At 41.2% G+C, this 14,161-nt stretch overlaps 1 protein-coding gene across 1 annotated transcript in view; it reads left to right on the top strand.

The window, feature by feature from the left end:
* LOC146314534 (nesprin-1-like) overlaps positions 1-14,161 on the top strand; it is a 92,549-nt gene that overhangs the window by 57,144 nt on the left and 21,244 nt on the right. Inside the window, exons 53-57 of the mRNA XM_084737083.1 lie at positions 833-1,142; positions 1,284-1,448; positions 4,405-4,764; positions 7,503-7,639; positions 12,692-12,869. Of these exons, the coding sequence (XP_084593209.1) occupies positions 833-1,142; positions 1,284-1,448; positions 4,405-4,764; positions 7,503-7,639; positions 12,692-12,869 (1,150 nt within the window). The remainder of the gene's footprint in view (positions 1-832; positions 1,143-1,283; positions 1,449-4,404; positions 4,765-7,502; positions 7,640-12,691; positions 12,870-14,161) is intronic.

Genomic DNA, 14,161 nt, shown 5'->3' on the forward strand with positions numbered 1-14,161 from the left:
ACATGCATCTGTGTGTGTTTGTGTGTTTGTGTGTCTGTGTGTGTGTTTAATTGAGCAATTATGGCCCCTCCTAGAAAAATTTGATCTCATTAGGGCCTAAATGGCGGATGGCAAACAGTGGGTCACACATGGGGTGTGTTTTGGTTTTAAGGGGAAAAGGGATAACAGGAGGCACGGGGTAGCAGGTGAAATAGAGGGGTGTGTGTGTGTGTGTGTGTGTGTGTGTGTGTGTGTGTGTGTGTGTGCAGATATTGGCGTTATTTGTACATGCAGGGATAACAGATGGCAGGGAAAATTGTGGCTGTGTATCTGTGTCCGTGTGTGTTTGAACCACCCAATAAAAGGGGATAAAGGCACTCAGCCAGTATTGCAGACCATTTATATTTCTTGGCCATATCATGGGTTTGAAATATATAGTATACTGTGCCTGTATATGTTGTACGTTGGGCATTATATGAACAGATTTTACAGATTTTACAAAGATGGTCTCATTTTAAAGCAACTGCAAGGAGTTTTAAACTGGTTATGAAACTGTCTCAGTTGAATACAGATGCTTCTTTGACCTACATAAGCAAACAAGACAATAAGAGGGAAGACTGGCTGTTTCTGTATAGTTACATGAAAGTTCCTTGTAGTAGCTTGTGCATTTTGTTGATAATGCATACTTTTACTTTTGTATGCAGGACTTTTACTTGTAATAGGGTATTTTCACAGTGTGATACTAGTACTTTTACTTAAAAGTAGTAAAGGATCTGACTACTTCTTACACAACTGATAATCCCCCTGTGTGGCAGTCACAGACTAACACAGAGATCAATTGTCTTCCGTCCAGTCGATTAGAGTGGACCGTGTCACAGTGGGGAGGATACCTTGAGAGTGCTGCCCAGCTGCAGTGCTGGATGGAGGCTGTAGAGCGGGAGGTGTGTGCCCCTCTCACCCCACAGCCAGGGCCCAGAGAAAAAGCCTCCCAGTTAGAGAGACTTCGAGCCCTGCTAGCGGAGCTAGAAGACCACCAGGTGGCGCTGTCCAGCCTAGAAGAGAAAGCCAGAGAACTGTTCAAGAAGACTGGTGATGCCAGCTTTAACCATGGTGCCCGCACCCAGCTGCAGGCGCAGTTTGATGACCTCACAGCCTTGGTGGAGGTACGATGGTTCTGTATCTTTCAGTATATTTTGTAAATTAAAAAAAAACTTGAAACTCCTGAGATTACCTAATTTTACAATATTACAAACTACTGAATAAGTGCACTGTAATTTTCGAGTCATTGTTGTCTGTCTCTTTAGGAGCGAGTACGTCTAGCGCAGGCAGTGGTGTTGGAACACCAAGAATACCTGGAGGCCGTGAGAGAGCTCACCGACTGGCTGATGACTGCTGGAGAGGAGCTACAGCATTGGTCTGATACATCAGGAGACTCTGCCTCCATCAAAAAGAAACTGTCAGAAGTGAGGGTAAGGCAGAGTGTCATCATAAAAAAAATTCTCTTTTTGATGCCAGCTGACACTTCTTTTGTTCTCTTTGTATACACTTTTGTCTAGATTTGACAAGTGGACAATTCCTGAAAAAAAAACCCTGATCAGTTCCTGATCCATACATTGACAGATAATAGTCCGCCACATCTGACAGGTGACAGGCCTATTGTGCAGTAGAACCGGAATAGGTGTGATTTATTTTATTACTCTGACATTATTGTCAAAGCAAACTATTTTACATTTATTTGAGATGCATCTATTGAAAATCAAATGAGCCTCTGTGTTAACACAGTTCGGACCGTTTGAGAAAACAGACCCATCATATTGTCCATTTAGCAGTGTTTTCAGTCATTTCACATCATCTTTATCTGAAGTTAAGATTGATTCTTGGGATGTCACAAAAGTTTTATGTCAGAAATGTAAAATATGTGTCCAGAGCATTAGCATAATTAGAATTACTGAACATACCTATAGGGACAATTTTTCAGCCAATTTGGACAATATTGGAGTGGTTTTGTGGGTTATTGTGGAGCCATTTCTGACATTTTTAAAATGACCGTTTTCAAACCAAAAGTGTGGTGAGCCAATTTTGATGAGGTATCAGTCAATTTTGAAGCTTTAGATGACACAGATGCAGATAACTTAAGAAATATCTGAAATAACTTGATTTTGTTTATAATTTGTAAATAAAATAGGATGTTTATGAACACAAGTACACAAATGATGCAGGACAACATCACAGTTTGTTATTGGAAGTAACAATAAAAACAATAAATCCCAAGTACATATTTTGATGACAGATGACAGTCTGAAGAAGGGGTCAGGACAGAAATCACTACTTTGACCTATGGTTACTTTACTGTTAGCCTAAACATAACAGCCTTTAGCCTGTAGCCATTACAAACATCATGGAACATACATGTAGTTGGTTACATGGCAGTGCCAGCTGTCTCAAACAAATATAATGGTAACATGTATTTCAGCATAAACGTGTCAAGGATAGCATTTAAGAAATGTTGTTAATGTTACATTGATGTTAACTGAAACTAGAAAAGCGCTATTTGTGCCAAAAAAGATTTTAGGCTCTGGGGCTTCAAACTCAGCAAACACAGTTACATCTGGTGGTTCGTTGAAGTGATAACGGCCCTCCAGGTTGTTCCATTCAGGTGAGGTGGAGGTGCTACAGCTGCACTTGCTGCTGTCTTCAACGTGTTGTTGATGACAATGCCTACCATCACGGAAGAACAACAACTTGATGTAGCGGGGTTCTGCTTCTTCTTCTTTTGGCATTTAACGGCACACTAGAACACTAGTACTACAGCACTAGGCGTATATACTATCCTGTCAAGTCAGGAAGGATAGACCCTTCTTATGCTCCTTTCTGCTCTGTGCTCCAATGACAGTTGAGCTAGTTTGCTACCTTGGTGGACTTTCTCCTTTTGTTATTCCTAACTTGGATATGCTATGTGCTAGGTTTGTTTATGTTGAAAGAAATATACATTTTGATGGCAGTTAAAAGATGTTGTTGGGGAACCTGTGAAAGTGATACATATTCACATCTTAAGTTAGCCAATGTTAGCAAAATAGTAACTAACTAGTCTACATCAGTCATTTGCTAGCAAGTTAGCTAGCATTTTGTTGGCATTATCTCGCTGGTTAGCTAGCGTTTGATAACATTAGCTAACTTAAGATATGACCCTGTTTGAAAGTTAAGGATTTAGGACTTAGGCATTGACTTGGTACCCAAGCATTGGTTCTCATGACATCCCTAATTCATTCATCATCATTTGGACCATATTTGTTTGCTGATCCTTACCTATGATGATTATTAAGCAGACGCTAATTTCATTCAACACTGTAAGAGCAGCTGAATAATCAACCCAGTGTCATTCTAAGTACAATATAAGTATTGTTGAGGTACAATAAGTGTGATATCAGGCAAGATTTCACTTAATTAATGCCACTGTCAGTGTAAGTCACAGACATGTCTCAAGGATGGGTGTATTTTTTTTTTTTTAAACTACACACAATTGAAAGGTATTATATGTATTATCTGTTGCTAGGGTAACTGATTGCTGAATTATCTGAACCTATCTAATCTTAATGGACTCCTGCTATGAAGGAGGGCAAACTATGTCGGGAATTGGAATTGGCTCTCAGTTTGTTCCCATATCACAGCCAAATATCTCTATTTCTCCTGGAACATTTTACTGCAGTTGAGTTGGTCTATTACTGTGTAAAAAAAAAAGAAGGTAAAAGAGAGCAGCAGTGGAATTAATGGATAAGCTTTTCGCTGCTCAATATTTCTGCAATTACGAAGGAGAAAAAATATGTGAGGAGATATTGATTTGCATTTAAATTTCACACATGGGTCCTAATTATCACATTATAAATCTGTGTTTGTAGAGCCATGGTGTGAACATTTCAGTAGAAGAGAAATATAATTTGTTGTTTACACAAGCTACTTTCAGCATTTTCATTTCCCATTCATGGTCTCAAGGTTAATGTTCATATCCTTCTACTCACAATCACAAACATGATCAGATGCTGTTTTTTCCCCCCTTTTAATCCCTCAATCAGCTCACTGCTATCACATCACACTCAAGTGTTTGCTTTTCACACCCTCTGTCTTCCAAGTGCTACCTTTACACACACAGAGGGATGAGAGATGGAGGCAGAGAGGGATGGAGACAGGAGATGAAATTAGTAATAGAGAGAGAATACTGAGATGGCAAATGCAAATGCAGGACATCAGAACAAATGCTGCAAAGACAGAATCAAAGAGATAAAAAAATAGAAAGTGAAGGAGCAGGAGACGTATAAGATCTACGTGGGCAGCTTTAAATAGAATCAACTGCACATCCAGAGGCTGCAGTTTCCGTAGCCACAGTTTCCGTAGCAACTTTGTCTCCTGTCCACCCCCCCATCTCATCAGGAGCGTGTGGAGTGTCGGCTGTTGGAGGGCCGAGAGCGCCTCAGCCGCGTGCGTCGGAGCGCAGCAACCACGGCAGAGCACACAGCAGCGGGCGGCTGCGAGGCCATGGACCGACAGCTGGGGGCGCTGTCCCAGGCTCTGGAGCAGTGGGAGGGGGCCGCCCTGAGGGCCAGAGACGGTCTGGAGGGGGCCCTGGCTGCCGCTGCTGCCTCGGAGGAGGAATATGACCGCCTGACGGCTCGGCTGGAGGACGAGTTGAAAGAACTGGATGGACGGCTGAGAGGGTGGAGCCAGGAGTTGATTAAAGCTGAAGGGCGGAGCAACGGCGAGGAAGCAGTGGAGGGATGGCAGCTGGCTAAGGTATAGTAACATGAGATTTAAAGGCATATTATGAATGACATGCATAATATTCCTAAAAAAAACAATGTACAGACTAGGGTGTAAGAAAATATTGATACAGTTCAGTATTACATTGTCATGTTTTGTCATCCTGTATTGATTCTCAAAACGTATCGTGATATTGTGATGCACACAACAATTTGTGGCAGTGATTTATTTTGTGATGTGTAAGAGCAGTGTAAGAGCAGAGTTGTGACATTGATCTTTAATGTTCTGATTGCGTTAAAAAAGTAAACGTTTCCAGATTTTATGCATATGTTGACCTATTATTAATACTGACAGTTTTTCTAAAATTAGATTTAAAAATAGCAATATATCACCTTGCTTACAGTATGGCAAAATATGAAACCCCTGTATCGTGATGCGTATCGTAAAGCCATATTCTTAACAATACACAGTCCTAGTGTACACTCAGATGAACACAATCCCTCTGAAGTGTCACTTATGACCCACTAGAAGTGTGTGGTGGTGTCTGTATCTGCAGAGACCCTGCCCTCTGCCTGCTTACTTTCTCATATTTTGCTTTACTCTGGGCGCTCCTGGGCTTCACCCTGTTTGGCAGTCATGTGTAGCGCCCAGCCAATACAGCACACAGATTTTGAGGTCAGAATATGCTCATTTCTGCCCCTTTTTGGTGGAGGCAACGAAGGCTTGTCTCTTCCATTTGTAATTTCTAGGACTCTTTTGCTCCTTTTTCATCCATACACATGACTCAGTACGTCAGCCCAACACAGCAGAGTTTGCAGTGCGTATTTATTTATTAATTTCTGATGACCGCTCTTCTTGAGTAAAGCATCTGAACGGTGGATAAATGCTTCATTTCCTATAATTTATTTCCCACAATAAAAGTCTCCTGTTATTTTCTTATCTAAAAGCTTTTATTATGAAGCAGCAAAATCAAGAAATGTTGGTTTTTAATTGTCAGTAACTGACACCTACCTAAATGACACCTATCACCTGAAAGCAAACATGAAATAGTAAAATAAAGCAGACACCTAAAAATACAAACAGATACACAGGAGAGACATTAAACATTAAACCACAGAGATTCAGTTAGAAGTTACAAAAGTACTGACAGCTGAACACACAGAGACTTTTAAAAATGCCTTTTTCTCTGCGTGTTTAAAAACCCTGCATATACACACTAATTCTGGTGTGAAAACGTTTACATCTCTTTCTGTCGCTATTGTCTGTTGAGCTGCAGAGGATGAGCCAGCTTTGACTGGTGCTTTTACAAACAATCCTGCATATTTTACCTTTAAATAAATGGTGACACAATGTCTAAATTATTCACTGTTCATCTGCTCACAATAGTTTATTTAAAAAATGGTAAATAATAAAAAAAAAATCTTCTATTCAAGCGGGATTTGGGTTGGCAAACTGAGATGTGTATAAAGCTGACATTGGCTTGACTGTGCAGTGCTGTACCATGTTAATTTTAGAGAAAGTGATTATCATGGTTTAATGGAAAGTACAGGCGCACACACACACACACACACATACACAAACAGTGCAGACATACATCCTCTGCATTCAGCTGTCAGTAATTATCCATTCTATTGGTAAATCCTGAAAACAGATTAGTTTGTAAATCAGCTTTAGCGGGATGACGAAGGAGTGACAGCTACAATCCCATCAGTTTTCCTTGTTTTCTCCTCATTCTGTCTTCTGCCTCTGTCCCCTCCTCCTTTTGTTTTTTTGGCCATTATTTTCTACTATCTCTCCCTCCCAAACATTCCCCCTCTCCATCTCTTCCCCTTTCCCCTTTCTGTCCTCTCACTTGTTTGAACTGAAGTGTATAGTGATGTCTTTCTCGACTGCAGGGGTCGTTTCTTCTTGCTCCTCGCCTCCCCTGCTGGTCTGTGTCTAACCTCCACAGGATGTTTACAATGTGACAATTTCTCTGTAATGTCAAAGACCACGCCAGCACGCCCTCGCACTCCTCCACTGGGGTTCTTCGGCCATGCCTTTCTCCGGTTTTGCTCAATTTGGGGCTGTCAAAGAACAGAGGAGGAGTCTTCCCCCTCCTCTGCTTCTCTCTCTCCTCCTCCTCCTCCTCCTCCAGCCTGTTTCCTGTATCGAGCCTTGTTTTCGTTACGCGCTCGTTTGTGCGCGTTTGAACCAATCCTGCATCTGTGAGGGCTGACAGCTGAATTCCACCGGGAGAGAGCGTGAGAGAGTGAGAGGGGAGGAAAAATGTGTGAGAGGGATTGAGTGCGAGGAGTGGGAGGAGGGATAGAGTAAGAGGAGAGAAGAGAAAGTAGTAGAACGTTAGGAGGAGAGAAGGAGAAGAGAGCAACGAGTCCATGAGAGCAGGGAGGGAGGGAGGGTTGTTTATTGGTCATACGTCAGACCGGAGAGCTTGTACATATTTCATGGGACAGGATTTCATGACTGTGTGAGTCCAGAATGTGAGGCACGCTGAGGAGAGCGGGAGAACGGTACCCTTCCACAGCTCCTTCCTGACACACTCCGCGAAGAACAGAAATGCTATTGTACAAGCAGCACTGTGAGTATGTGTTGGAGCGTGTGTGTGTGTGAGAAGAGTGAGAAGGACCAAGCCAGGGTGTGAATAGGAATGCGAGTGCACTTATTGAAGGGTGTCATGCAGATCCGTTGGGTGCTTGTCTCTTCCTTGACACACACACATACACACACACATGCTCTGAGCCAGCTGGTGTCTGTTTTGTGTTGTTTAGGATATACTGGAGGGCTTGCAGAGCGCCGAGCCAATGGCTGAGAAGTTGAAAGGCCAGCTGAACGACCTGGTGCGATACTCAAGAGACCTGGGCTCACAATCAGACCGGGTCACTGCTTTGATTAAGCAGCACAACAGGTGAGAGGTGTCTTTGAGCTTTAGTTAACTGTGTGTGTGTGTGTGTGTGTGTGTGTGTGTGTGTGTGTGTGTGTGTGTGTGTGTGTGTGTGTGTTTTCATCATATGGATCTGGAAATGAAACTGAGATTTATTGGCTAAGGCTGGGTGGTAACTTAATATGACTTTCAGTGGATAATATGATAATATATTGTTCTATAGATTTCTGTTTAATTGAATAATTAAGATCAAGTTGTTATTAAAAACTAACAAAATTAGTGAAGAATGAATAATAGGGAAACAGGTGTTTTGCATAATTAGATAATTTCTTTAAATACAGAAATATCAAACATGAGGGAGTGTTGTTGCACTGAAAATTAGCACAGCTGTGATTTGGTCATAGATAATACTGACGGCCATGTTAGTCTGACTCACCAGATGTACGACTTGTTTCAGTCAGCACTGTGGCATCCACTATCTGTGTTTTCGAAATCCTTGGGAAACAACAACCACCTCTGAGCTGCAGCCTACACACTGAAAATGGCAAATTAACGCCTGGGATGCTAACAGTATCGATATAACCAAGCTAGCGGCAGTTACCTTTCATTTTGCAGCGATACACTCATTTTAATAGTCAGGCTCACCTTCCAATGTGCGCTGTGGCTATGTGAAACTGCAGCTATGCTAATATTCAGTACAACAGCACAGCCTTAAGTGTGATATTGCTTTTATACAACAGTTTTACAAGCACCATTCATTAGTTAACAATTACAAGCAACAACACATTATGAACTGCTTGTTATTTATTTGTTTGTTTGTTTGTTTGTTTGGCTCTGACAACACAAGTAGTTCTGCAGCTGGGATGGGACTGGACAACACATAAACATTAGCTACTTTGTGTAGGTTGACAGATTACAATAGGGCTCCCCTTTACTTTTCCAGATGGATCCATAAAACTGCCTTGAGACTGTTATCAGCTTTGTCTTCTTAATGAAATGAATGTCAATGTTTATGTTTTTGAGACCCATCCTGGTCTGAGCCAAACAATCAGACCAAGACTGCTTGGAAAGGGTCGTCTCGGCCTGATTCCAAGCGGACTCAGGGGCGGTTCATTTCTGGTCTGGAAGCAAACAAATCAACCACAGGATTTTATGATTGCAGGTGTGTGATTTTAGCAGATTTGAAAAGTTAAACACCAATAAATCCATCTGATGATCATGCAGTCTTTTTAGGAAGCGATCTTGTAATTGATCTGTATAACCCATGTATATATTTCTGTCAAAAGCTGTTAAAACTGGCGTGCTTGTATTCTACTCTGAGTCCATTTTCAGTTCATTAAGAACAAAATCCATACTTGCATTACATAACCAAAACACGTAACCTTGGTAACCTGTGTCAACAATGAACTAATTTAATAAATATACTACCCCTAGCAAAGTTAAACTTTATAATTACACTTACTGAAGCATTATTGACGTTACGCTTGAGCTGCCTTGGTCACTGGCTGCCTTACTCTGTTATATTGTTGGTTTTTACTCCTGCCATACATTGTTGGATTTTTCTGCCAGTCTTTCCAGTGCTTTCACATGGTAATATTTATCTGAGATAGTACAACCTTAAAGTACTATTGGTTTCGTACTAAGGTTTTGGATACACTAAAAAAACCCCACATACTGTTTTAGTGTACAAAAAAACATAGAATTACAGATGCAGCCTCAGTGCTGTTATACTCTGTGTCAATGCTCATTGAATGCCTCTTGTCCAGTCAAATTATTTGGTCGGAACTAACTGTTGTAAAATGTTGCATATACAGTATATGCTGCATCGTAATAACTGACTCAGAATCTATCTTTAATAATGCTGTAATTAATATTTAAACTATATTGCCGGGCCCTGTGGAGAAAGTGATCAAAAATGTACAAAACAGAGTGCATAACATGCTCATTCATTCAATAACACAGCAAATGAATCCAAAAACCACACTAGAAGAAGGGCAGAGTTCTCCCTCAAAAACACCCCTCGTATTTCTGAGTGGGCAGGATTAGCGCTCAGTTTTACAGGCTTATTTGTGTTAGAGGAGTGTGTGCATGTGTGTGTGGCCATCTCGCACACAGAGCCCTGACGCACGTGTCAGCTAGTCGAAGGTGAAGGATGACAGAGAAACACCTCAGCCACCAGTTGCTATGCGACATTTAACTACCTTGCGTTCACCTCCTCTTGTTCACTGTGTTTGTTGTGGTTTGTGTCCTTCTTCGCCTTAATTTTATGCAAGGCTGAGTATGATTTGAGGGAAATCAGATACATTTGGGTGGTTGGGTTTTCCATGCTGATAGATTGCATGCCTTAGTCTATTTACTGAGCCCTAATTGCCTGCTTTTGAGCCCACAAGTTAGCTTGTGTTCATTTAGCACTTGTTTGTGAACACAGCATTCAAATGAACAGCCGTGCGTACAAAAGAACATGCACGATACATATTCAACACATGCATACACAAGCATAGACTTTTACAGTAGCACAAATTATCCACTGAATTTGCATGAATGTAAAATTAACCCAGTTATTTTGAGACTTTGCAGTGAAGTGTGAAAAAGCACTGTGACTAACATTTATTGGCAGACAACCTGAGTGAGGTCAACTTGTTGGAGATGCTTTGGCGGGTAATTGGCTTTGGCTGCTGATTGGCAAAAACAGCACCCTGCCTCATTCACTTGGCTTTTTAGTCTGTAATAGACTTGGCCTCTGTGCTCTTTGCACCTGTCCTGCATTAAGCACTGCGGAAAGAAGAGCAAGGAGAGAGGCAGAGTGAAAAAAAGAGTTAGAGGAGAAGAGCAGAGATAGAGGAGGAAAAGGCAGTTTCTCTTCATAGCACATGCCAGATTTTGTCTGTCACAGCAGAAAAAAGTGCTTCTTCCACACTCATCCTATTCCCACTGTGTTACCCTTTCATGCCCTCATCGCATCATTAAAACTCAAGGGTGTTTGTGTGCATATGTGTGTGTATGTGTGTGTGTTGTGTGTGATTTTGCCTGTTTCTTTTCATGCCTCCCTTTGGACTGTAACTCTTGCTTAAACAGCTGCGCACCTTGTTTCCCTGCTGTCATCCTTTCCATCACTTCTCCCACTCCCCCTTCTTTAACCTTCACCCACTGCCCAATATGTATGAACCTGTGTGTGCTAGTGTTAAGAAAATCAGAATAAGAAAATAATTTTAATGATCATGTCATGTGAAATCACACAACCTATACTGTATTCAGGCCAGAATCCCTAGAAATTATGTCCATATTGTACAATAACTACCAGTACATGAAGTAGTATGTTCTATAATTAAAACTTTAATACAGTATTACAGACCTTTAATTAAAGATCTATGTGGGATTTTAAGAAAAACCTTGTTATTAATGACACCAGTGCAGTGGTATCACTCCATAGGGAATTCTGGGCATTGGCCAGATGTGACATACACAAGACTGAAAGTGATTGGCCAGTATCATGTTGATAGATGAGGTTAGTAAAGTTAGGCTTGTGTTGTGGTAGTCTGACTCACCAGATGTACTCTGTGGGTATAACCCTGTCATTGGACGACTTGTTTCAGTTGGCATTATCACATCCACCATCTATGTTTTCGAAGTCCCCGGTAAACAACAGCAGCCTCCAAGATGGCAACCTGCGCACTGAAAATGGCGAGTTAGTGCCTGGGACACTAGCCGTATGAATGTAGACAAGTTAGCAGCTGTTACCTTTTTCTTTAGCAGTGATTTAGTCATTTTAATGCCAGGGTTCACCTATGACGTGCAAATGTTCAACAAAAACAAGTTTCCACCCAACACTATTTTGCTGGGGAACCACTGCTGCATCCTGGGCCTAGTGCTGCCCAAGATGATTGTGATTGGTTTAAAGAAATACAAACAAGGCAGGGTGTTTTTCCCCTATAACAGAATCATAATGTGTGAATCCTAACTTTCTTCAGCGATATGCGCTGTGGAGGTAGGTCTGGTCATACGAGACTAGTGTTGTGGTGGATGCTGGTCATTTGTTGTCAATAACAGACTCAATTTCTTAGCTAATGTTAGTTAGCGTTGCACACTGTTGGCGCTACTGGGAAGCTGAAGAAAGGCAAGACACAAGCATGTGCACATCTGCCATATTCTGCTAATAAATCCCCTTTAATCTTACACACTGGACTTTACTCATACTATACTTGCCGTGCACTGATTTTAAAAACATTGACATTGGACATAAATGTTGCACAATTGTTCAATATCGACATTATTGTCTGCTGAATAGGCTGCTTTACTCACTATTGACCTTAAAATGTGACTTAAAGTATTGTGGTACATGGTCTCTGCTTCCTTTTTCTATTCATTCTTTCTTTTAGAAATCTTAGCTCTCACCTCAAAATGGACTTCTATCTTGTAAATTTCAGTTCTGTTCAACATGTCGAAATCATATACTAGAAATTTGTTATCACCAGTCTGTTGTTGCTGTGTTCCATGGTTCATGTTAGAAATTTTGAAGGATTTATAACAGAACAACAGGAAAAAAAACTCCTGTTGAAACAATACAACCCACTAAAATGTCAAAGTATGCCTTTAATATATCATTACCCTTTAGTGTAACCTCTCACTCACATACTGTATCCCTGCCATATCCTTTCTGTCTCATCCTTTTTCTTACAGCATCAATCTGTCATCCCTTGTTCCCTCCATCTTGTCACCCCTGTGAACTCTTGCCCCACTCATATGTTGCCTCTCAACCCCCTCCTACGCACTCGCCCTCACCACCATCCCCCACTCTCCCTCTTTCCCCAGCGCTTATTCCTTCCACTTCACCCACTTTGCCATTTCTCCACCTGCCTGTTTCTCACTCCTACTCAGGCTTCACCTCCTCCTCCGCCATAGCGTGACGACAGTTTGTACAGTATCTGAGCATCTGCACATGTCTTTGTTTTGATGAGCACATGGGCAGTAGACAGCAACAACCACACTTCCTCTGGTTGGAACCCCTTTCTTTCTTTGTTCATTTCTCATGCTGGATTTCATGTTAAATCAGTCCTTGACGTCTCTGTTGTCCCCCAGTCTCAGCCTTCGTGCGTCCAGGGAGTGTCAAAATAAGGAGCGCTTGTTGGAGCAGAGGTTCCGGGCAGCCCTGAGAGACTTCCAGCAGTGGTTGGTCAACGCCAAAATCAGCACCGCCAAATGCTTTGATGTGCCACAAAGCGTCGCAGAGGCCTCCACCGCTCTGCAGAGGATCCAAGTAAGAGATATAGTTTTCTCAGCTCTTGTTTACAGTGGACACTTGTTAAATTCTTATTATGTTCTCAAAACAATGGTGCTATAAAATTTGTTACTATGGTGTTTTTGCATTACACGTTACTGATATCACTTGGAAATCACACTTTTTCTGCCTGTTCAGCTGCTCTTTCCCAGTTTTAATTCTGTTTATTGCTGCTTGAAATATAAAGTCCATCACCTCCTGCACACCGGAGAGTTTTCCCAGGACAGACCTACCAGACACAGAACAGCAAATATACAGATTGAATCACATTTTGGTTTATTATTCAGGGATGGAAAGCACTAGAATTGATATTTATTTGAATGTCACTGAATATTACTTTAATCCCGCCTTTTGAGAAGGACCTAAATTTTTAATAACCTGCTTTGGTTGCAGAATAGATAATAATAATCATTCATGCTGTCATGTCTGAGGACTGCCACCCAGAATGGCCATATAGTCTGACACTATTGGCCATTAACTAGCTCCAGTGAAGCAGTAATGATTTCAGAGCAAGCAGCGGTTGATAGAAGAGTTAGGGGAGTGTAATTTATTCAGTTACATAAACCAGAGTTATACAGGCTGCTGAGGTCTTTTTGTGTTCCTACACTGTTAAGCTGCCATTTTAAAGGAGTAGTTTGGATTATTTAAAGTTGAAATTTATGATGTACTTATTAATGGTCAGGACCAGCAAAGGAGTTAAGCAATGTACTGCCGTGATTAGGGTCAGCAGCAAAAGGTATTGTAGCCACTCATTAAAAGGTCCCCTTAAAAAACAAAACAAAAAACATCATATTTTGAATAATTCTTTTCTTTACTTTGCCTTCAGACAGCCTTTTCTGACAGGAAATCACTGTTATGTAAGCCAAATATTGTTTTCTCCAAACCAACTGAACTCCATAGGCAAAATCATTCATTTTACCTCACAGAACACAGGAGTTGCTGGTCTCTCACTGCCTTGATCTGTTAGTTCGTTTGTGTTATTGTGTGACTTCTGTCTTTTAAAAGGTTAGTTTAGCTTCACCGAGGTCACACAATAACACAAAAAAACAGAACAACAGGACAAACAGGTCAAGGCAGTGGTAAACCAGCAGCTCCCATGTTCTGTAAGGTAAAATTACTGATTATGCCTATGGAGTTTGGTTGTTTTGCAGAGAAACATATTTGGCTTCTATAAAGGCAAAGAAGGCTGTCTGACAGCAAAGTAAAGCAATGAAAATATTCTAAATCTAGTGTACACTTAAACTGATATTGAAATTTTCAGCTGGACCTTT

Source organism: Lutjanus erythropterus, chromosome 15 (genome assembly GCF_056507025.1).
Source record: "Lutjanus erythropterus isolate fLutEry1 chromosome 15, fLutEry1.hap2, whole genome shotgun sequence".
Lineage (NCBI taxonomy): Eukaryota > Metazoa > Chordata > Actinopteri > Lutjaniformes > Lutjanidae > Lutjanus > Lutjanus erythropterus.